The sequence below is a fragment of the Anarrhichthys ocellatus genome, unplaced genomic scaffold (genome assembly GCF_004355925.1).
Source record: "Anarrhichthys ocellatus isolate YVR2014 unplaced genomic scaffold, GSC_Weel_1.0 scaffold21, whole genome shotgun sequence".
Taxonomy (NCBI): domain Eukaryota; kingdom Metazoa; phylum Chordata; class Actinopteri; order Perciformes; family Anarhichadidae; genus Anarrhichthys; species Anarrhichthys ocellatus.
In genome coordinates, this window is record NW_022280051.1 from 5,240,938 (window position 1) to 5,265,132 (window position 24,195).

General features: G+C 45.2%; 3 protein-coding genes across 5 annotated transcripts; 1 reads left to right on the plus strand and 2 right to left on the minus strand.

The window, feature by feature from the left end:
* Positions 1 to 295: 295 nt before the first annotated feature.
* On the minus strand, positions 296 to 10,558 carry itih5 (inter-alpha-trypsin inhibitor heavy chain 5). The gene is made up of 14 exons (XM_031859030.1): positions 10,375 to 10,558; positions 10,253 to 10,297; positions 9,437 to 9,600; positions 8,692 to 8,793; positions 8,103 to 8,371; positions 7,756 to 7,925; positions 7,354 to 7,470; positions 5,436 to 5,607; positions 4,916 to 5,225; positions 2,769 to 3,451; positions 2,302 to 2,355; positions 1,333 to 1,449; positions 874 to 1,251; positions 296 to 703 (listed from the first exon to the last, which is right to left on the minus strand). Exons 1-14 carry the CDS (start codon positions 10,486 to 10,488, stop codon positions 444 to 446), a joined length of 2,955 nt encoding a protein of 984 aa, XP_031714890.1. The 5' UTR covers positions 10,489 to 10,558; the 3' UTR covers positions 296 to 443.
* On the plus strand, positions 296 to 20,513 carry itih2 (inter-alpha-trypsin inhibitor heavy chain 2). Its single transcript, XM_031859031.1, has 21 exons — positions 296 to 12,310; positions 12,879 to 12,911; positions 13,176 to 13,214; positions 13,929 to 14,101; positions 14,177 to 14,281; positions 14,360 to 14,522; positions 14,597 to 14,704; positions 14,824 to 14,952; positions 15,041 to 15,157; positions 15,325 to 15,493; positions 15,583 to 15,708; positions 15,820 to 16,001; positions 16,424 to 16,609; positions 16,696 to 16,835; positions 17,119 to 17,291; positions 17,961 to 18,119; positions 18,268 to 18,381; positions 18,571 to 18,769; positions 18,856 to 19,028; positions 19,933 to 20,044; positions 20,122 to 20,513. The coding sequence occupies exons 1-21, from the start codon at positions 12,167 to 12,169 to the stop codon at positions 20,267 to 20,269; spliced, it is 2,892 nt and encodes a 963-aa protein (XP_031714891.1). The 5' UTR covers positions 296 to 12,166; the 3' UTR covers positions 20,270 to 20,513.
* On the minus strand, positions 20,417 to 23,767 carry kin (Kin17 DNA and RNA binding protein). Of its 3 annotated transcripts, XM_031859033.1 has the most exons (12): positions 23,530 to 23,767; positions 23,358 to 23,452; positions 23,220 to 23,263; positions 23,008 to 23,130; positions 22,419 to 22,603; positions 22,275 to 22,323; positions 22,143 to 22,194; positions 21,943 to 22,060; positions 21,734 to 21,859; positions 21,549 to 21,648; positions 21,313 to 21,413; positions 20,417 to 20,691 (listed from the first exon to the last, which is right to left on the minus strand). In XM_031859033.1, exons 1-12 carry the CDS (start codon positions 23,641 to 23,643, stop codon positions 20,632 to 20,634), a joined length of 1,167 nt encoding a protein of 388 aa, XP_031714893.1. In that variant the 5' UTR covers positions 23,644 to 23,767; the 3' UTR covers positions 20,417 to 20,631. The 3 variants fall into 3 exon arrangements, with proteins under 3 accessions (XP_031714893.1, XP_031714892.1, XP_031714894.1); XM_031859032.1 differs by lacking the exon at positions 20,417 to 20,691 and having other exon boundaries at positions 20,708 to 21,413; XM_031859034.1 differs by lacking the exon at positions 20,417 to 20,691 and having other exon boundaries at positions 21,323 to 21,438.
* Positions 23,768 to 24,195: the final 428 nt, after the last annotated feature.

Consider the following 24,195-nt stretch of genomic DNA (forward strand, 5'->3'; position numbering starts at 1 on the left):
GGGGGGGGGGGGTGGTTATGGAGCTGTGTGCAGGGTGTGTATTTGTGCGTTAGGTGTGCATCTAGTCACTGGCGCTGGTCTCGGTGCTGGTCTCGGTGCTAACCAACCAGGTGTGATCTTCAGCTTGAGGTCGCCACGTCGTAAGACATGTTTGACATATTTGTCTGTGAGGAAATAAAAACATGCATTCCCAACAATGGTTGTCTCAGAATAACACCTCAAAATGTGTTTAAGTGTTTTATTTACAGTTACAAAATTAATGTAAAAAATAATACACATAATATAATAAAAACATTTAATTTTCATTAGAAATGATACAAAAATATATTCAAAAGAGAGCGAAAGAAAACTGAAATGTGAAGTTTTGTCTTTTGGAAACGTCTGCTGGGACGTGATATGGATGCAGAGTACAATGAGTCCCATAAATGCTTCAGTTCGTGGGATCACACTCGGTTGGTCCCGTGTGGCCGGTCCCCTGTGTCGAACATGTGCGACGTCAAATAGTCCTCGTACTGTCCGTCTATCAGCTTGGCTGCGTTGTTGCGGGCGAACCAGCAGTCCACGCTCTGAGTCCCGCTGTAGATCCTCCTGCTCTTCTGAACCACCGGCACCGAGCGCTCCTTCACCTTCAGCACGGACGACGGCTTCATGTCTCCTTGTGCCGGAAGCTCTGCCAGTCCCACTTCCTCATACAGGAACTGACCTGAAAGTAGACACAAAGCAACGTTATTTTAGTCTCTGTTAAGTCTTTGAAGGCCAGCCAGTAACTCTAGCTTTTTGTGTTGATGTTAGGTCGTCAGAAATGGGGCCGTTTGTGACTCCACACCTCTGTTTTTATGTAATTAACCCTCCAAGCCCTCATTAAAAACCTACCCAGCAGGCCGTGGCAGTTGTGCGACAGCCCCTTGCTGTTACCGATGTAGAACCCCAGGTGGTCTCTCTGGTAGGGGGCCGGATTCTTGTACTGATGCAGCAGGATCACAAACACGATGTTCCCTCCGACCGTCACGGTCACGTTGGACTTTCCCGCGACGGACACCGACAGAGCGCCGCTGTCGACGGCGACCGTGGAGTGGCAGGGCAGCACCATTCTGTCCCGCCCGTCCAGGATGACTTTCTTAGGCGTCACCTCGATGTAAGCGCGTCTGGGCTGATCCACCACGATGGTGATGGTGCTGAAGTAGGTCCGCTGCTGCTTGTGGCTACCGGGCGGAGCCGCGGCGCCGATTAGCTTACCGTTTACTGTCACACCTGGAGACAAGTGGCATAAATAACCAACCCGAAGCATAAATTATGTGGATCTTGACTTGAAATAAGGTTGTTTTTTCTTACCAGAGTACTTGTGGTCGGACACCAAGCGCAGGATGTGTCCAGGCTCACCGTTGATGTTGAAGCACACGGTCAGTTTACTGAGCGGGAACTCCACCACAAAGTGGGGGTCACCATCCGCTGAGGTAGTTTCAAGGTTAGGAGAGAGAGAGGAAAGTTACATTATTTAAAAGAAACGGGCTTGAAAATAGATTGCTTCAAGTGATGTTTTTAAGAGCTCAGTGTAATTCAAATTCAGTTAAAATACACACTTGGATTTGAAATGGCCAGAAACCCTCAGGAACATGTTTGAGAATACTCATCTAGTTACAGGTGCTAAAAAGGAGACAGGTGGGACTTTGGCTCTCTAGCTTACAAAGAAAACTAATTCATTTTACACGTTGTGATGAAACCTTAAAACTCTCCAAACCTCTTAAGAAACCTGATCAGTAGCTGTGTTTTAATTTGTGAATGTTTCTCAGATCTGTTTCTGTCTCAGATCTGATTTCATGAGACGGTTTATATACCTTTTGAGCTGGTGTCTCCTCAAGCTTGTGAGAACCTGGCTGAGATGAATAGAGAGCAACAGTAATGACGGGGTCATTAGCCCTCACTAACGGCCTCTGATGTGGTCCCTCTCTTTACTCTAACGTATCACCCCTCGACTCGGCTCCCATTCGACCACGGTGTGTGTTTTTTAAAGTGCCACTTGTGTCGGTATTTCAATTAGACCCTGCGGGTTTCTTTTCAGGTCATGTTCAGAGGACTGTTCCCTCAGACTGTCTGACGAACATCCAAATTACAGGCCGCCCACACACAGAGTGTAGAGAGAGAGTGTGTACTGCACATTCCCCCTCTCGTCTCTTTCAAGTCTTTCGGAGTCTTGTAGCCACTGCATATGTGCTCGCGGTATATAGGTTTTCGGATGCTATCAGATGAAACTGGCAGGGGGAAAATGTACAAATGTTTACGTGAGAGAGAATGTGGAGTCACCTGATGTTTTGGAGAAGGTGATGGATTTCTTGGCTGGTCGTCTCTCAACTTTACCTGTGAGGAAGAGAATATTTATCTACTGCATTGAGTCAGAGGGCGGCCATTGTTTGATGCTTCCTGTTAAAGTAACATTAACCTCTGGAGGTTCAGTTGTTAGTGTAATACAGGGTGTCTGAAGAGAGCGAAAAGCCTCATGGTCTGCATGTTCCCTTAACCAAAAACTATGCCTCTGAAAAGTTTGTAGTTTGCGCCTTTTTAGACGTCAATAGCTGTAGTTAGCTTGGAGTTACAATGGCTTCCAAAGGTGACACAGTTAAATGGTTTAAAGTGTCACAGAAAAACTTCTCAGATCTCCCTTTTTATCAGCAGAAGAAGTTTATTAATTTTCAGTATTTTTGGTGGAAATTTTGGACCTGACAGACTTTTCAGACACCCTCGTTAACCTAATCTAGGAGGCACAACCTCACCAATCATGTTGCTCAGAGAGGAAGTCTGGCTTCCTGGCGCCCCGTTGGATTTCTGTGGCTTTCCGTCCTCTGCGTCATCTGGCAGCTCATTGGCAGTTGACACAGCGACGCCAGCCGATGGGGGGGTGGTGGGCGCCGGAGCCATGGTGCCGTCAGCCAGGACCTCGGGCTTCTCCACCACCAGGTTGGTGAGCGGGGTGAGGAAGTGGTAGGTCAGAGACAGATTGGTGGCCTGCTGGATGTGGTCCTCCCTCTCCCTGCTGGTTTGGCTGCGCAGCCGCGATCGTAGCCCATCCTTGACGCTCAGGAAACCCCACAGGCGTTCCACAAAGTCGTCCGCTATCAAACTCAAAGCGACTCCTAATCCCTGTGCGACCCCTGACCCTGGAGTCTTAGCTCCGGCCGCCATCGCCGCCGTGGCTGCCTTCACGTGTTTCTCAGTCTCCGTCTGTCGGTGCCGCAGCGGGACGTCGGTCTCCAGGACAATGCTCTTGTCGTTGTTGCTGGCCGTCACCTGGACGTGGAGAGATTCTGCGCTGTTGTTGGACAGCTTGCCGGCGATGACGATCTCAGAGCCGTTGAAGTAGTTGGTGAACAGATGCTGGGTGACGTACTGGACGGAGTCCTCGGTGTAGTTGATCCGTATGTCCGACAGCAGAGGAGTTCCTATCTCATCGTAGAACCTAGAAAAGGAACGAGGAGACATCTCTGATTCATACCGGCAAAATAAGTCGTTTGTCGTCGCCTTCCACAACAACATGAGCTTGAAAATTGCCTCGAAATGTTGTTGCATCTACGGCTGGGGCAGGGGCACTGAGTGTGGAGTGAGAACGGGTTGCCTTATTCCTCATTGCTTACTTTTACACATTATTCTCGCAGTACCCAAACTTGACATATGCTTATTCTTCTCTGTTGATCATCAATCAGTAACCTGTTCAGTGCCTTTGCTCAAGGGCACATCAGTTGTTGAGCGTGTTATTACAGATTTCATCAAATGTCATGCTTATTCAAACAGAGGCCACCTTCTGGCCATAAACCTGCTTGTCTAACCTCTCAAAGCTAATTCAACCCCACTTCAGAGTTTGTGCACACATTCATAAAGGAGTGTGTGTAAAGCAAAGGTTGTGAATGTGTGTGTGTGTGTGTGTGTGGGTGTGTGTGTGTACAAGTCCTATGTCCTGTCCTTGTTATCATGACGCCGTAAACCTCCTCACCTCTTAACCAGCGTGTTTGTTCAAGCCGGACGAAGTCTATTATCTGTGGAGTCTGTCTGTTAGCCCCCACGTACAAACTCAGATGCAGGTTTCACAACACACACGCATTCCTGCTCCACTGAACAAACATCTTGTGTGTCAGAGTGCGGAAGAGAGAAGAGGGTTGTGTGTAAAGGATAAGAAAAAAAAATTGTGTGAGAGAGAAAGGGTGGCTGTTGTAGTCTGTGGCTGTGCCATGTTGAAGTTTATTAAAGAGGACTGTTGTCAGCACCGTCACATTTGCGCTCTGCGTTCCCTCGTAGCTTGATGAGAGATGGACGGACGCGTCAAAGGGGAAGAGGGGAGGGATTACGGAGAGCTAATTGCTTAATAAGAGCCGGATTATACACATGTGGAAGGGTATTAAAAGTAATAATCAACGATATCTTCTTATAAATTAGGGATTCTTAGTCTTTTCTTATGTTGTGTTTGAAACAGCTAATGTGTAGAAGGTGTTTTACGGGAAAATCTTGTTTGATTAGCGAGTAATTTCTGGCAATGCAAACGTAAGGATCAAACATGGAGACAAAAGAAAATGATGATATTGTATGAAATATTTGAATCTACATAGAGGAACCAGTAGATCCATATGGTGGCCATAACGTGTATTTTTTTTAATTAACTATCTCAAAATGTCTCAATAGTTTATCGTCTAGATGACTTAGAGTCAGAAAAAGGGACTTCTGGCCTCAAGCCACTGTTGGAATCCCCAAATATGATATGAAACATTCACCTTTCCTCATTTCTGTTGTCAGATGTAAATCTTCAATGGACTAAATAAGAGACACGTTTGAAAATGCCTTTAGACCCACTTCCAGACCACACTGTTAAGCCAGTCTTAGGCCAGTTTCAAGCCTTTTGGAAGAAGTATTCCATCAACATATACTCTCTTACCCTTTGAGCATAGCGCTGGCGTCGGCGTCCTCGTGGATGCGTCTCATCATCCCACAGTTTTCCAGAGCCATGCGCTCCAGCAGCCGGTAATCCACGTCGTTCCCAAGCCCGATGGTGAAGATGCAGAACTTCTCTTGCACGGCTGAGCGGGTGTTCCCGAGGATCGCGGTGGACCGGATCTCCCCGACCGTGGGCCGTCCGTCCGTCAGGAATATAATGAGGGAGACGCTGTTCGGGCTGGCGTCGGGGCTCAAGAGGTAATCACCGAGCAGAGTGGAGCCGGTCCGGATGGCACCATCGATATTTGTACCTGCAGTGAAAAGGATAAACCATAAATATGTTCTCATATGCACTCAAAGTCTTCGCTGAACCATGCATACGTGTTGCACCAGAGTCACTTCAAGTTAAGCAATTGTTATTGACAACTCTTAAAAAGTTATTCAATCAAGCCAAATCATATTTATCTATCAAAATATAGGAACTGTGAAGAAGACGTGCCAAAAGGGTAACAATGCCTCACCTCCAGTGGGCATCAGCATGTAAATAAACTTCTTGGCGTCTCTGATGTTAAGGGGCGTCACCGGTACGAGGCGATTCGGCTGCCAAACTTTGATCCTGTTGGAGAAGCTGATGAAGTTAAAGCGATCGCCGGGTCGCAGATCCCTCAGAATGGTGAACAGAGCGTCTTTAGTCTGAGAAACGGAGAGAAATAAAGTAATCTCACTTCGAAAACAAGACTAGGGTTAACACAGACAAATGTGAAAACTCTTGCGCCAAGAGAATGCTGGACACAAAACGGGGTCATGGTCTCTGTGGTGCAGCCGTGCTTATTGTATCATAACACTAGAGCTGAAACAAAACCGTGACCCAGAAGCCCAGTCCTTTGACCAGCTGTGATGTTGTGATCACACACACCCTCCACCCATGAATCAGGCCCAGGAGGGTGGGGTCAATAGTTGTGAAAACTACACTCAAAACAGTGTTTAAAAGGTCAGAGACCTAGTTAATCTGAACATGTTTTATGTCGATCCATCAGCTTTTTGGAAACTAAAAACGCCCTTTTTTTCGTAGGTTGACTTTGATCCTGCATGTTTAAATTTATTTAGTGGATTTGAATGGGTTCCGTAAGCCGTTGTTATACATTATTTACAAAACACAGACTGTGTAATCATTGCATTGCAAACTTGCAAGTGTAATTTCTGGAGAAAATAGCAGTTTTCTCCAAGAAAATTAATTTTTGCCAACATTAGTTTGATTTTACTCTGAAGAAATGTGATTTTTGTGGAATGTTTGATACGTAGGGTTTTGTCTGTTTGCTGATGATTCAGCATTTTACCCTTTTAAACAGTATCCCCTCCGCCAAGGAGGTTATAGTTTCGGTTCAGTTTGTTGCATCTCTCTGTCACTCCTCCGCCGCCCAAATATGGTCACTTCCGTTCCCTGGTTGCAAAGCCAAGATGGCGACGACCAAAACACCAAACTCGAGGCTTCTAAACCAACCAACAGTTTCCAAACCAACGGGTGACATCTTTTGACGGGCTTCTAATTTGCTTTGAATGTGTCCGTGTAAGAAATTAGACGCGCAAAAGTACAAAGACTTCTTCCTGCTTTTTCACCATGTCAGTATCTCTGCTGCCCTGAGCGTGGGTGCGATATATAATTAGGCTCTGGGGGGTTTATAGATGTCTATACTGGCCGTATACATGAGGGGTCAGAACCACAGACTGAACCACACTGAAACGGTCTATTGTGGAGCCACATCAAAGCACACTTGTTGTTCTGTTCCTGCAGCCCACGATGGGTGGGGTAATGGGGTCGAGGGGTCGAGGATGCTGTTGTCTACAATGTTCCATTACCCCATAGACGTTGACCTTCCTCCCTCACAGCACGGCCTTGTGTTGTATGTTTCCACTTTTCTTTTCTCACTGAAAATCTGTTTTTCCTCTCCTCTGTTTCTGCACTCAAGGCAGCTGCAGAGATCAGCTCTGAGTCTGGCCGAGGGGGATTATCGTGCTATTGCAGATGGAGGAGAAAGGTCTGATATTGATATTCCAGTGTGGGAGTGAGGAGGTGGGGGGTCAGGTTTCTGATCCAATACAGGCATTGAAATTCTGCTTAAAATCAGGGTCAATTGCTTTGCATGCGAAGCCAGAATTTTCTCTGACACACCCCTTCTTATATACAGTCTGATCACGACCCGTATTTGCCTTTAATGTTAGGCTGCTACAGTAATTATGACGGGAGCAAAGGAGGAAGTCAGGTGACGTAGTATAAAGAACAACAAAGTCTGCGTAGGAGACCGATGTTCGAGTCCTGTGTGAACGTAGATAACTGAGATATACTGACTGCATTAAGAATGTCCTTAATATATTGCACATTCCTGCAGCTTAGACTTGACTTAACAGATTTCTAGATATCCCCTGAGTGTGCTGCTTTACCTGTCTGATCTTCGTCCCCAACATGGAGGCGCTGGTGTCGATCACAAACACCACGTTCTTGGGCACAACTGGCAGGTCTTTAGGAGCAAAGTAGTGCACGAAATGGCCGTTTAAAACCTGGGAAAGAAAGAAGTTTTACAGGCAGTGAGTTTTTAGCAAAAAAGTAGTTTGGTTCTGAGAGAGAGAGAGGGAGAGGGAGGGAGAGAGGAAGAAGAGAGGAAGAAGAAGTAGTTTGGCAGCGGAGAGACTGCAGTGGCAGGCAACCAGAGAAATGAATCACTAACAGGTGGGTGGATGAGTGTGTGTTAGTGCGTATCGCTGGATGGGAAATATGTGTGCACACTTGCAAAATATGAAAATGTTTCACAGTCTGCTTTTCATTATCCTTCTCTGTTTCAATACCTGAATGTCTCCGATCCCCATGTCTCTCTGCACGTCGTAGCGGATCACAAAGTCTCCCAGGATGCCGTTGGTGGTGATCTTGGCCTGCTGGACGATGTTGGGGCTGAAGGTGATCCTGCAGACGTTCTTTTCGATTTTGATCGCGGTGGTGACGGGAGGCTCGGTCTTGGCTGACGGCACAAAGACGGGAAGTGTGTTTGTGTTTTGACAGGCTCAAGAACAAAACTCTGGAAGAAGTAGCAGCGTGTTCAAAATAACAGAAGTAGAGAAAAACAAAGCAAACTAAGAATGACAAACCACAAAGATATGTGATAAAATGAACAGAATAATAAGATGTATCTGTAAACCTGGAGTCTTGGGTGCGTTGGGCCCGTTAGCGGTGTTGGTGCTCCAGCCGTTGCGGAGCGGCAGCACCTGGAGGTCCGTGACGGGCGAGTGGTCCACGATGGTGACGTCTATGCTGAGGCGGCTGACCAGCTGCAGCGGCCGCAGGCTGGTCACGAGCTCGTAGCGTCCCAGCCGCCGCTGCAGGAGCTCCTCATAGGTCAGCAGAAACACGGCACGGTTCCGACCCGGGATGCTGGCCGCCATCCTGAACACCTCGACCTCCTCGGGACTGGAGAGAAGAGAAAAGGGTCACTTTAATGTCAGTACTGGAGCATGACATCTTCCTCCCTCTGCCCTGCTCTTTAACAGCGGAGTCAGTGAGTCACCAAATCTCATTTAATGAAATGTCACTTTTCATCTGACAGCTTGGAAACGGGACGTCACTCCTTCCACATGTCACCTCTCGGGGTCACAGATTCACACGACAGATAAATGATCTCATTCATCACACTCTCTCTGTTTGTACCTGTTTAGTTGAGGTTTCACTTGCAGAAATAGGAGCATTAGAGGTGATTAGGAGGAGCCACACAGACTCTCAGGTCCTCTTACCTTGCATCACCTGACTCTTTGTTCCGGGCCTTGCCGTTGTCCTGCTTGACCCTCTTTGCCTTCGGCATGACCTCGCTCTGGTAGACACGCCCTCCAATGATCCTGGTTCACGGGGGGTCAAAGGTGGAGGATTAGAGCGCCTGCTAAATATTCAGGACCACCCATTGTCACGTTTCAACAGGGTGCCCTCACACAAAAAGACAGTTTTTTAGGGGAGGGGGGGTCCTCTTGTTACCTTTTTATGGGTGCACGGGGATGAACTCTGGTCACTGTATGTATGTGTGTGTGTGTGTGTGTGTGTGTGTGTGTGTGTGTGTGTGTGTGTTTTAACAGCAGTATAAAACTTTCCACCCTTTTTTGTCTCCTGTCATCTCCATGGCAGCAGAAACATCATAAATCCTCCCAGTCAGTCAGACAGGATGATGCTATTTTGTATTTTAGTTCTAAGGATAACAAATAAAGATTTAAATATTTTCTGTAACTCTATTCTCCTTTTTTGAAGGTGATGAAGTGTCACAACAACAAAAGAGTCAACAAGGTTTGGAGTCACTGTTGCATCTTCTCATTGAATCTCATTTTCTCTGACTTTTATGTTTTAACATGTTGAAAGTACATTCTCATATTCTGAACCCACTGAGGAGATGCAAAGGTTTCCGTGCACTTATGTAAAACCCCTTTGATCCTAATAATCCTTTGACCATGTTATTATGATTGTTGGGTCCACTATCTGTGAGGTGACTCTTACATGGTGAAGTTGGAGACGTAGGCACCAGCGGGGATCTGGAACTGGAAGACGCCCTCTGCAGCGGCGGAGTGCCGGTTGAGCATGGCGCAGTGCACCGCGGTGAAGGCGTAGCGGGAGATGATGGTGGTCTTGATGGAGAGCTCCTGGATGTGAGGCTTGGTCTCCTGCAGAGGTAACGTTCAAACGCAATCACTGCAGAACCACCCACACCAAGATATCAGCTGAATTCTAGATCAGTTGTAAACGCTAATTTGGCACGATTTTACGCGGCACTGCTGCGCGTAACTACCCCCCCCCATTTTATTTTTGATTAGCAAAGCTATCTCCTCACAAGAAAGCCTGGATTTCCACATAGTTACAACAACCAAACGGAATTTGTTCCCGTGAGCTCAGATCCAGTGCATTACAGAGACTCTGGCACATCTGCGCGCTTAGCGGATCTCATGTGCGTCACGCCCAAACAAAGCGCACGAGTTTAGGGCGACAATAGACGATCCTGAAGAACAGAAACTAGGTCATGCCTTCTGGGTGACTTTTAAAAAGTATAAAGGTCTGTTTCATCAAATGTGTTCTTAATGCCAGGGAGGTCAGTTCACCATAAACTCCCGAAGTCTCAGAGTAGCGGCAGATTAAAATGCACCCAAATGTTGTTAATGTGCCAAAGTATCTAAGACGCCAGACGAAGATGGGACCTTCATTTTATCCTTCATTTTAAACAAATTTAATTTTAACACATATTTAAAAGTTTTACTTAAACCATACTTTCTCCTTTAGATTCAAAATATCGTCATATCTGTGAGTTAAATGTGACTTTACCTTGCTGAGTATAGTTTTCACCTGTCGTGGGACTCTGCGTGGTGCCTGTATGTGCAAAAGAAAAGGAGTCGGATATGGAAATCCAAACACCAGAATGTACAACACACTTCTAAACGTCTTACAATGTCTAATTCAAAGTCTACGAGCTCGGAATCAATGTCATCTCCAAGCTGGGATTCCTCCAGTTGTCCGAGTACACTCGGGCTGAAGCATAGCAGTAAAGTCAGCAGCAGCATCTTGCAGTCCTTCTCCGGTAGAACTTAAAAAGATGAATGGGACGTTATTCTCCAGCGCGCGGCGCGTCTCCGTGTGTCCGGATCAGAGTGACCGGATCAGAGAGGGGACGCGGGGTGGAGGAGAAAATACGCCCACCCATCTGGAGGAGAGAGACGCGGTGCTTTCAGTTCCTCTCCTAGATGAGGGGCAATTTGGGCTGCTGCCTTCAGGGGGTGTCGGAATCAAGTAGCCTACGAGTTAAACCCCGAAATAATTTAAATCTAGTTGTTTGAGGTGGAGCTCAATTTGAACCATTTTGGACTTTAAATTATTTGAAGGAAAATCTACAAATCTTCACATTTGTGAATCTGAAACCATGAAATGTTTTGACCTGATAAAATCACTTAAACGTTCATCAAAATAGCTTCCAATAAATATTCTAATCGACTAATCATTTCAGCTCTACTTATATATACTGTTTGGGTAGTTTAATTTATAGCAAAACATATTCAATAAACAAAAATAATTGGTAAAGTAACCAAAGCTGTTATAAATGTAGTTGAGTAGAAGTATAAAGTGAAGGCGTCTGATATTAGTGTATTTTCTATGTTCATCACTTGTATGTTATTCACACCATCATGGTCAAAGAGAGAAATCTATTTGGCGCTACTTGTAATCACCACTAGGGGGCTGACAGGAACCTTGTTAGTTCAAAATGACCCCAATGTTTGAAATGCTGTGTTTTAATAGGTGAGTTTGATGCATTCCATATCTTTAGCGTTGAGTGTTTTAATTCATTTTTATAGAGAATAGACATTAGATGGTTTCAGGAAAGGCAGAGATGAGGAGACAATTTCTTTATTTCACAATCACCACTCGAGGAGGAGCATGGACATGAGTATAAAGCCTGTTTAGAAGGACGTGCCTGTGCTGATTGAAGAAGTATTACAATGGAAAACCTCCATTTATGATTTTGTTAACGTTCTGCAGAAGAATGCTTCTTCTAAATGATGTAAGCGCAACTCAGAAGCTGGAGTTCGGAGACGTTCGTTGTCTCTTGTTATATTATATTTATTTATTCATTCACTATTTGCATTAGATTATTGTTTTTTTCAATAACGATGAAAACAAAAATTCCCCATAATTCCAAATCTATTATTTCCCCAGAAATCAAACATTTAATCAAAATCTAACCGACTGTAAAAACATCCACTATTATATAGAATTACAACGTGAACGAGGAGACAGAAATGCTTCTGCTGTTAGATCTACTCTGGTGCCATCTTGTGGGCACATTGCAACACAACATCTTTCTCTTGTAATCTATAGAAATGTGCTTTAAAAAGTTCATCTCTTTGGCTTTGTAATGTTTAAAAAAGCTGCCACCTTCATGTCAGAAACACACCGCAAAGATATTTGACCCAAAGTGCACCATACCGGTCAGTTTGTCACTTTTATATCAGTTTGACATGAAATCTCTGAGAATGAGTCAAATCTGTTTTATTTACACACTGCAGGTCAAGTTACAAAGTGTCCTTCTCGTCTCTGGTTTGACATTTAAACACAACAAATATTGACCGGGACTGGGAGTTGATCAGTTCAGTGGATTTTAACCTTCAGTTTCCAGCTCGGCTGTGTCTCCACGAGGCTCTCTGCAGAAGGACCGTCTGTCTCCCAACGCTGTTTATTCTTATTTATATGTGTGTGTGTGAGGGTGTTTGTGTTGGAGCCCACAGGCCTGGAAACATGAGACGTCTGCTGCTGCCTCTTCTGGGGCTCCTGCTCCTCCAGCAGGGCCGCGGCTTTGAGTTTGTGATAGACGGAGAATGGGAGGACGAGAGGGTGAGTCGGAGGGTGTTAGCAACCATTCTTTAGACTAATATCAATCTTAAAGTATTTGTTTTGATTTCTAAATTGAAAGAAAGCTAAAATATGCATTTATGAACAGATTTTGCATGTGTTGGTGGTTGTTTGTCCCTAATGACTGTCAAGAGGACATAAACTTCCTTTTTCATATCATTGGTTTTTATGTGATTTTAGGATTTTTACAAGTTAAATTGAGACTCGATTCAAAGAGAAAAAGTATATTTTTTCAGTGAATTCTCGTCATTTGAGATTTTTTTGTGTATATGTGAATTTTTTAAATGAAATCTAAATTCTTGCCCTGACCGTGGGCCGTTAAAACTCATCTTTGTACAGCAGAAGGTTCATTTATTTTGTCTACTCTCTGAATCGTGCAGAATAAATCTTATAAATCCTACTGCGCAAATTCTGCATGATGAATTTTCATCAATGTTACAACAAGCTTTCTTGTGTATGTTTTAGTTTTTAATTAAATCTTTTACAGTCAATTTAGAATTGAACAAAGAAAATGATATTGATTGTATTTTCTTGTTCTCTCTGCCTCTAGTCAGATCTACGGGATCATCGGGAGAGACACAAGGTGAGATCTCCTTCGGAACAAACTGACATTTCTTATTTACTTAACATTTTCTCGTTGGTGTTGCAATAACGGCGCCATCGATCCACGGAGGGCAGCATGTTACTGATTACACAGAAATGAACAAGGCATCATCAACTACGAACCAACGGATCCTGATTTGAATCCTGTCATCTGTTTCTTAATAACGGCGGCTTTTTAAATGTATAATCTTCTCTCAGAGAGCAGATTAAGACCGTATGAAGCTGACGTGTTCGTGTGTTTCAGAGAGCGATATTGACCAGCGAGGAGCAGGAAGACTTTGAGGTATGACTCCCTGTTTGTTGTCCACTGTGACAGAGTTTAAGCTTATCTAATAGTCAATATGCTGCTGTTTGAAGAGATTCTCATGACTGACGGGTTATTGACTTTGTTCTGCACCGATCCTGCTCTCATTCAGTCTTTCTCTTCCCAACAAATCAAATCAGTTGGTTTATTATTTTGTGGTTTTATCACATTTAGGGGAAGTGTCTAAGAAATGTTCCACAGGGCATCTATAACATTTATGTGTTCTTAGGGTCATAATGTCAATCAAGTCTTGATACAAGTAGATGCAGAATAAAATAGTTTGATATTGTCATAACATTTTCTAAATTTAAACAAACTTAAGAGAAGATATAAAGAGATCTTTAGTTGTTTGTGGTGCACAGTAGGAAATAAGTGAGACAAAGACATCTCTTAAATATTAAGATATGTGGGGAGAAAGTCTGGCAAAAATCACATTAAGTCTTATATCAGAAAAGATAACAAAGTCTAAAAGAAACGATCTTGATATGGGATCACAAAAGCTGCGACGCCAAATCAGGCCAGGGGCGTAAAGTGGTGTGGGAGGGGGGCAGTGGCCTCTTTGCCAGCTTCATTTTGATCTCAACACACCTGTAAAAAAACATCACGGCTGATAATTAAGAGACGTCCAGGTCAGAAACGGGAAAGAATTCTAAGAGAATCACTTCTTCTTCTTCTGTCTTTGCCCCCTCACAGGCCATCCGCGGAGATGACATCACCGTCAAGAGCTACAAGGTGGAGAGCCGCATCACGTCGCGCTTCGCCCACACCACCGTCAGGAGCTTGGTGGTCAACTCGGGCTCCAAGTCCCAGAGCATCGGCTTCAACGTCCAGATCCCCAAGCAAGCTTTCATCACTAACTTCACCATGTGAGTCCCGCTTTCACAGCGTCCCAAGCGGCCTCTTATAGAGAGAGCTTTGACTCGTCACTGTCTGTGTTGCAGGAACATGAACGGGATCATATTCGTGGGCTCGGTGAAGGAGAAGACGGTGGCCAGGAACCTGTACGCCCAGGCCAGAGCCAGAGGCAAGGCGGCGGGCATCGTCAGGTACCGGATCGGCCCTCTTGGAGCTCAATCCTCTATGGAGCTCACCAGCGTCACTGTAAGATGTTTTCTGCTTTACAGGGCCAACTCCCAGGACATGGAGACGTTTAAGACGGAAGTCCACGTGCCTCCAGGCAGCAACATCGAGTTCGAGCTCCACTACCAGGAGATGATGCAGAGGAAGCTGGGCTTCTACGAGCACTTGCTCTACCTGCAGCCCGGGAGGCTGGTGCCACAGTTCCAGGTTAGGATAACAGGATGAATCCATGTGTTTGCCTCTGTGTCAACCACCGATCGCTAAACCCAGAATCTCTCCAGGTGGACGTGTACATCTTTGAGCCGAAGGGAATCTCCACTGTGCAAGCGGTGAACTCCCTCGGACAGCAGTTTGAAGAGCTCATCAAAGTTACATTGTCCAAAGACAAGGTGAGACACATTCAATTGAAATCATACGCTTTCTTGGCAGAGACAATAATACAGAGTTTTTACTTTAATGTGTCAGAAGGTTTGACGGTTTGTTTCATGAACTGTGTCTTTGTCCCCAGGCTCATATCGTCTTCAAGCCAAACCTGCAGCAGCAGAGAAAGTGTGTCAACTGCACCGACAGCGCTATCGACGGCGCCTTAATGGTCAAATATGACGTGACGAGAGACAGCAATGCCGGGGAACTGCAGGTGTCAACATCTACTGTCTAAAGCCTCATTAATTAACTTTAACATCGCGTGAGGCTAGAAACTGTTTTCATTTTGCGTTGTCTTCCAGGTGTCAGACGGCCATTTTGTCCACTTCTTCGCTCCCTCCAACCTCTCTCCTCTTCCTAAAAACATCGTGTTTGTCATTGACGTCAGTGGATCCATGTGGGGAGTCAAGATGAAGCAAGTAGGTGGTTTGTTTACAAAGAGTTCTGTGCACTTTAGTCCATGAGGGTCCAGGGTTTAGGGCCCAAGGGGGGGACATTGGAATAATTCTTCACCACTCTCTTTGTGAAACGCTGCCCCCCTGTGGTCATTCTGCAGAGTGCATTTAATCGCTGACCTCTCTCACAGACGGTGGCGGCCATGCAGGCTATTTTGGACGACCTGACCATAGATGATCAGTTCAACATCATCGACTTCAACCACAACGTGCGCTGCTGGAGAGAGGATCTGGTCCCCGGCTCCTCCATTCAGGTCGCAGATGCCAAGAAATACATCGAGGACATCAAACCCAACGGAGGTGAGAGAGAATATTATTCTTTAATCGAGTATTTGATTGTTCTGATGAGGCTGCTCTGTGTGTTTATGACTCTACTTCACTGTCTCCAGGTACCAACATCAACGAGGCGCTGATGAGAGCGGTCCAGATGCTGGTGAAGGCGTCCAACCAGGGGCTCATCGACCCTCGCTCCGTCTCCATGATCATCCTGGTGTCTGATGGGGACCCCACTGTGGGTAAGACGGACTGATCCAGCTGCTTGGTTTCACACAGGGAGAAAGAATGCACTGACTTAAAAAAGTGAAAAAAACATGGAACTGTCTCAGTAAGATGCTGATTTCTTGCAGGTGAGATCAAGCTGAGTACCATCCAGAAGAATGTGAAGCGGGTGATGAGGGAGGAGTTCTCTCTCTTCTCGCTGGGCATGGGCTTCGACGTGGACTACGACTTCCTGGAGCGCATCGCCATGGAGAACAGGGGCATGGCTCAGAGGATCTACGCCAACCACGACGCTGCAGAACAGATACGGGTACGACGACCGGGGGGAGAACTTCACCTCCGGCAAAACACCTCTACGTCACTAAGATCATAAAACATCTTTGTTCTCTTCCTGAAAGAGGAACTAGCTTCATGCATCATTTGTTCTTTATTATATTTTGGAAAGATGGACTATGTTGTATTTTAAGTGCAGAACAGTAAAAACTAAGACAGAAGATTAAGATTAAGTCTTGGTCTACATGCAGCCATGATAAAACCGAGCTGACGTCATCTTATGATTTACAATATATCGTATGCATTACTTTCACATGTTTAATTGTTACATATGAAAAGGTAATTTTCCTGTGAAAATACCATGAAGACATGTTGATGTGCTTAGCGAGATCAGGGCTTAGTTCCTTTATGCCCCTTAAAGATCAACATCTTCTACATCCCCTCCTCTTCGCCCTGCAGGCCTTTTACAGCCAGGTCTCCTCTCCTCTGCTGAGGAGGATCACCATCCAGTTCCCAGACGACACGGTGTCGGACGTCACCCGGAGGAGCTTCGACAAATACTTCAGCGGCTCAGAGCTGGTGGTGGCCGGGAAGGTGCTGCCGTCCGAGAGCAACACCCTGACCAGCTTCACCACCGCGTTTTCTGTGAGTAAAAACAAAATGCAGGCTTTGAGGGGTTCAAGGGAAGGGAATGGTGCTACCAGTGTCCTCTGTCCCATCTCGTCCTGCAGGCCCGCCTGGACATCACCCTGGAGACGGAGGGGGACTTCGCGGAGCTGGACACGGAGCTGGCCAAGCAGCAGCACTCGTTCACGGGCTTCGCCAGACAAATGTGGGCCTACATCACCGTCAAACAGCTGCTCGCTGAAAGGTGAGAGGATCATGAGCACACCAAGGGATGGAGGACTGTTGAAACATGAAGACATGGCAGGGTGGTAGGAAGGTCCTGAATTCACCAACAGGATTTAGTAAAAAAAGAAATCAAGAAACAAGAAACATTAGGGTCAAAATCAGGCCTACAGATGACAATTCAATGATAAAAGTTCATAGGAAACATGGTTACCGGGTCAAAGAACCTTCCAGTAGACTAAAAGTGTGGAAGCATGATGGTAAACTGGTCAGTATTTGACAGCTGCAGTGTTTCTCTCCCGCAGGTCTCTGGCTCCCACGGCTGCCAAGAAGAGGAAGATCACCCAGAAGATCATGGCGCTGGCCGTGGAGCATCAGTTCGTCACTCCTCTCACCGCTCTGCTGGTGGAGAGCGAGGACGGCAGGGAGAGGCTGCTGGCCGACTCGCCGAGGGACCCCAAGCAAGGCTGCTGCTCAGGTGCCCGACAGAAGATGCACCGTTTTAATGTTGATCAGGCGGCAACCTGCATTCTCTCTAATGTCCACCAGGGGGCGACTCCTCTGGTTGTATAGAAGTCTATGAGAAAATGACTCTACTTCTCTCTTGATTTATTACCTCAGTAAACATTGTAAACATGAGTTTATGGTCTCAATCTCTAGTTTCAAGTCTTCTTCAATACAGCATGATGTTCATTTAGTACATTATGGTCCATTTAGAGTCAAACAGACCATAAAGCAGGGGATGCTTTAGGGCGGGGCTTACTGTAAATGACAGGTCTATAGCACAGTGTCCAAATATGGTCACTTCAGTTCACTGGTTGCAAAAAAAGCAAGATGGCGATGGCCAAAATGCCACACTCAAGGATTCAAGACTGCAGGTCACAAACCAATGGGTTTATATACGTTCTATGGTGTTGATTGATGTCTAAACCTTATTTTTAAAAGTGTAGAGACTGGAAATAGGTCAGAGATAGAGGGGTAGGACATGGACAGGACAGATTTGAGCAAGATTAGATTTTTGATTGGATCTTTATCTGGCCAGAAAGGTTAATAAAATATTCAACTTAATGTTCCTAATGGAGTCCGTAATGACGATGCTGATCAAAACAACTCCTGCGTTAACTTTAAATATGTCATGTGTATGTAGGCACAGGAGTGGGAGGAGGCGGCTCTGTGTCCAAGGGTCTGTCGCCATCGCTTTTGACCTACGATGCTCCACCCTGGGTCCAGATGACCACCATGGCCCCCCCGAAAGAGGTTGTGAAGGGCACCGTGGAGTTGAGCCTGCCTCAGCAAGTCAACTTAGGTAACACACGCACACACACACACACACACACACACACACACACACACACACACACATACTTACTTCTGATTTCTTCCTTAAAGTCACGAGTACTCTTCCAGCTGCAGTGTAAAATGTTAAAACGTTGCTCGATGTGTTTCTCCTTCAGTGGACAACGACCCTCACTTCATCGTCCACCTGCCCAGAGGAAACATGGACGTCTGCTTCAACATCGACTCCACACCTGGACACATTCTCAACCTGGTGTCTGACAGTGGAACAGGTACTAAACGTAGTACAATACATACAAACTTGGGTATCGGATGACAAAAGATGCTCAATAATGTTTCACTCGTCTATTTTGCTGCAACTTTCAACGAACCTGACTTTAACCTCGATGATAAATACCAACTTTTCATATTTTGAGCTTTGGTTTTGACGCATCTGTGACATTGGTACTCCCGTCCTAAAGGCTTGGTGGTGAATGGTCAGCTGGTCGGCTCCAAGCAGGCGATCAAAAGCAAACTGAGCACCTACTTCGGCGCCATCTCAGTCTACTACCAACCGGACGGAGTCAGCGTGACCGTCGACACCGACAGCATCGCCTTCACCGACGGCCAGAACAACCACTCCTTCACCTGGGGCGCCACGGCTGGGATCACGCAGGACGGGTAAACCGCCACACACTTTATTTACAGCGTCTGGCTCAACAACAGGCTCATTTTTTAAATATTCTCTCTTTGTTTCTGCGTTTCAGGGTGAGGATCTCTATTGTGAAGAACTCTCATGTTTCCATCTTCATAAATAATGACATCGAGGTGATGGTGCTACTTCACCGCGTGTGGAAGAAAAACCCCGTCAATGTGGACTTCCTCGGCGTCTACATCCCCAACGACAACCGGTACTCCCCTCTGGTCCACGGGCTCATAGGTACGAAACACTCACAGCTACAGACCTTTACTGTGAGTCAGACTTCAAGCCTCACGCTGTAGAAAAACATGGACGAAGTCACCCAGAGGCCCCCAAATGGGAGGACGTCTTCATCAGCTGCTGGACCGATTTAATCTAAATTTGGGAAAATATATATACTATAAAATTATACCGCACAAAAGCACCTCTTTAAATCTCGTGTTTACCAGAGATTTCTTGGAAATAAGTCATTCGGCATGAAAAAATGATGAACCAAGACCAGTGTAGTTGGATTTTTGGAGCCAGCATCAAGTGGCCACTAGTGTTACTGCACCTTAAGGCACATAGACTGGTGTTACTTTACAGCTGCTTCAGTAATATTCATCTGACAAACTAGTACAAGTATGAAAATATTATAAAAAGTAGAGACAATTTAAAGGGAGAACCAGCACGGGAGCAAAGCAATGTACTGCTGTGGACGTATTTTAGTCACCTAAAAATAATAAATATCAGTTTAAATGTACGCTATATTTAGAATATTTTCACTTCTTTACCTTTCTGTCAGAGAACTGAAGATGTTATCTCTCTTTAAAGCCACCAGACCAGCAACTCATGTGTTCTCCGAGGTAAAATTACTGTTTTTGTTAATATAATCTTGAGGCTTTGAAGAGAGGTAACTGCTTCAGTTCCCCGTCTGAAAGGGCTCTTTCAGGGCAAGCTAAAGCATTGAAAATAATCTTAATACGGGGTACACTTTTACTAGTATTGATTATTTTGTGTCTATAAAACAGGAGTTAGAAACAGTCTGTCTTGACTTTGTGAAACTGGCAAATCGTAGCCATTCACATCTGACACGCAGGTTCAAAATGTCCCTTTTAGCGGTTTTATTTAGAGCTGAACGATATGTGTGATCTCTTCTCTTCAGGGCAGTTCTCCAGAGAGCCTGAGGTGAGCGTGTACGATGTGCACGAGGGAGTCGACCCTCTGAAGAAGGAGGCCACCATGGAGGTGAAGGGCAACAAGCTGCTCGTCACCAGGTACGTTTAGACTCACATGAAAGATATCAAACATCCAAACATGTCTCTGATTTAAACCATGAACTCGTGTGTTTTAGGGGTTGGCAGAAGGACTACAGGAGCGATGAGAAACGCGGCTCCAGCGTCTACTGCTGGTTCATACACAACAGCGGAAAGGGCTTCATCGACGGCCACTACACCGACTACATCGTCCCAAATCTCAACAGCTCCCTGCAGACGCTCTGAGACTCGTTCACGTATCGCACGCATTTAAAAGAGCGGGAAACACAGGAGCCAGAAGAAAGATGGGAACACAACTCTCCCACTGGTGTTCATGTATCCATTTTATTTTTCAAGTTTCTCTTCTAATTGTTTTCCAAAAGAACACCAGAATCATTTTTTCACTGAGTTTATTTGGACAAAATGTACATCTGCAATGTGAAGATCAACTTGAATATTAATACAAAATAAAAAACAAATTGAACACGTTGCTCCTCTGTGATGACTGCCTGGGATGACGATGCGTTTATGTACAGGCGACAGCTCGGGGGGTAAAATGAACTCTGACACAGTAGAGTCCCTGAGGTTCGAACAGGAAGGTTGTCGGTTCAGGCCAGTTTTGAGAAATCCTCATAGGCGACGTCCACTCTCTTCCCCTTCTGTTGACCCTGAAGACGAGAGAAGGTGAGACTTTAATGACGAAAAATAACTCTAATGCAAGTTCTTACAAGTCAAGTCTCACATTGTATAGTTTCTTCACCATGAATGTAGTCAGAAGATGTTTAAACGATCTCCAGAACCGTCACTTCCGCCCGCTGTTAATCAGCATTTGTGTTATCAAATATTTTAGTCCAAGTTGTATTTTCGGGACTTTTTGAAGTTTATTCTCACGCGGGAGGAAAGCTGAACACTCTTCTGTCTAACGTGGTGTGAATACAGAGTAATAAGTTCACCACTAACTGACTAGTGATTAAAGGGTTGTTTGCTCATTTTATGTTCAGTAAAAGCTGATTTTCTACCTTACCAGTAGATGCATATGAATAAATCTGGCCAGGTTTTATTTATGGTGTTAATATTACACAAAGAAAGTTTCAGAGACTTTTATAGCAAAACCCAAACTATCTGCATGGTGAGATAACCCGAGTGGAAAATGAGAATATGCTTTTTTATAATTTGGGTGACGCCGTTTTGGCAGACGTCGGCAAAAGAAAAAGACGTACAGTAGATAATAAACCAAAGACTAACACGTGACAGGTACAGATGTGGGAGGAGCCTCTGGACACACTTACAGACTCGAGCGCGAGTGTTGCGCTGAAGTTCTTCTCGTCTATTCCCTCCAGCAGAGCCTCAGTGTCTCTGTGCGGACCGTTCAGGATCAAAACAAGTTTACCTGCAGGAAGTTTGACAACAAGAAGCTGAGGAGGATAGAAAGATGCAGCTGAGGTACAAGATGTTCCCACCGTCGATCAGCGCTACGTTCAGTAACAATCTGTAGAACGACTTTTAAAGCGTTCCGGTGGTTCACCTGGTGCAGGTATCACCGTCTCCACGTGATTCTGGTCCAGTTTCAGTTTGTCTCCAGAGTCGATCATCTTCACCACGGCTCCATATTTGTCTCGCACCTCCTACGAGAAAATAAAACACGGCTTTCAGCGACACACGTCTCCAACACAACACATAAACACGCCGTCAGCTGCACAGCGTCATTACCATGATGACGGCCTTCTTCTTGTGGTACTTCTCTCCCAGTCGCTTGGTGACGACTTTCACCACAATGTTGGGCTGCAGCCAGTAATCTGTTCTGACCGACTGCTTCTTCCTCTTCTTCTCCTCCATCTAAACGAGATGCATCGCAAACCGGGGTGAGTACAGACTGAATGCAGACACGCGTAAGAGGACAAAAACATCATCTTCTCTACCTCCATGATCTCCTCCAGAGCAGATTTCTTCTTCTTCTCGCTCCGGGTGTCTGAACTGGTGTCTTTCCTCTTGGTGGAGGACGCTGCTGCTTTGAGGGCACTAGCACCCAGAGCAGAGCTACAGGGAGACACGACACGATGAAATTATACTTGCTTGATAATTAGCCGGCACAATTAGCAACGTGCCAAGACGTCTGTACCTCGATTTGGAAGGCCCGGCGACAGATGAAGAGGCGCCCATGTTGAAAGCAACTGCAGGAAAACAGGCGAGGGTGAGTGGAAAGAAACAAGGGAAATGTGACGGATCACAAAACGAAGCAAAAAAAACAAACCTTTTTCTTCTTCACTCTCACGTTTCAGCTCTGTGAAAACTGGATTTTCCTACAAAATAAAATACAGGAACAACATATTTTGACTTTGAATCTATTGATCTACTGAGCACGTGCGAGGCTGAAGTCCGTGCTGCCAGCACTCACCTCTATCTCTTTGCCGTCGCGGCCTCTGCGGACCTGCTCCTCGATGAACTTGGCGCTCCTCTCCTCGTCGTCCAGGTCCTGCTTCTTCTTCCTCGCCTGCTCCTCTTGGCGGCGGATGGTCTCCGGGTCGCGGTCGATGTACTGGACGTACCAGCCTTTAGGGGTCTCGTCCACCTTGCAGAAACCTAGCAGCAACATTCAGCCGATTCTTACACACAATAAAATGATGTAGCAGTAACTGGTTTCTGAACATTGTGTCTGATGGTTAACTTTATATATTTACAAATAATAGAAATCCAAAAATGTAAATGTTGTGTCCTCCATTTTCAACCAATCACACGAGCGAGAATTTTTTAAAATATAAATCAAATGATGGTGATATCGAGACTGATCTCTGACCCCACGGTTAATATTTACCCATGTTATGTACTTTATTTACTTAATATTGTCATTCCAGTGCTCCCACATCTGTCTACTCTGCAAATACAGAAGCTGTTGCACATCTGTTTGAGGACAGAAGCTCCTCTCCTAAATGTTTCGTTGTGGGGTGTAGAACTAAAAGGTGTGCAGCTGTATTAAGACACTTTACCTTCTCTGCCCAGCCACTTGGTGAAGTCGGTGAGCGTCTCCCACTGTGTGGAGTTCATGTGCACGTGCTCTCTGTGGCTGATGTATTCATTGTAAATGATGTTGTTGTGCACTCGCTTGGTCCCTGCAGGTAGAGGAAGAAAAACAACTTCATGACACAGCTGCTGTAGAGCAAAACATCTGGATGTGTGTGTGTGTGGAATCAGGACTCACCGAAACGTCTGCTGAGCAGCTCAATGAAGTCGTTTTTGAACTCACTGGGAGGAAATTAAACATTAATGAACTCTTCCATCTGAAGAACTGCACTTTACGTGATTTATTTATTTATTTATGAGCCATAACGGAACTTACTCAGAGAAGTAGTCCATGAACTTGTTTGGGTCCTCTGAGGCCAGCAGCAGCTGCCTCTGGTGGGACTCGGCCATGCAGTGACATTTGAAGCCATTCTAGAAAAGACAAATAAGTTAAAAAAATAAAATGAAATACACTAAATCAGACAGATTTAATTAACCGACCATCTCACCTCATCTCGGCATTGTTTTTGACACATCTGACAATACCATCTCAGCTTCTGGAGCCCTTTTGATTTTATCCGGTTGGCTATCGCCTTCGGGGAGAGAAAATCAGCTTTCCCCATTCTGACGAGCAACAACAAACACAAAACACCCGCTACGTGTTTATTTATGACGCTTAAAGTGAGGGAAAAGTCTCCTCGAATCCCGGCTACACCATGAACAACCACTAGCTGCTAACGTTAACAGTTTCCGCATGTCGAACGACATAATCTCGCGCGAAAGGTTTAATCACGCGAGAGCTGTAGGTGCGTTCATGGACTTGTCTTAAGCTTCGGATTTAACACAATGTTCAGTAAAACAGCAAACAAATATACAATACTTAACAAATAAAGAGTAAAAAATAAAATACGTACCAGCAATATACAATCCATAAAACATTACTTTATTCAAAAATGGGAGAATGTTTACTGTACATATCCATGTGAGGTGGAGATAGTGCGAGTACTTTGATGCTAATACATTTGTACAAGAGTACAAATTTGAATACAGGACTTTTACTTGTAACATAGTATTTCTGCACTGGGAGTAAAGTCAAAATTAAAAATATCTGAATACTTCTTTCATTAAAAGGGTTAATTTAAGTGCGAGACATTGCGGCTTCGTTCATGCGTTGT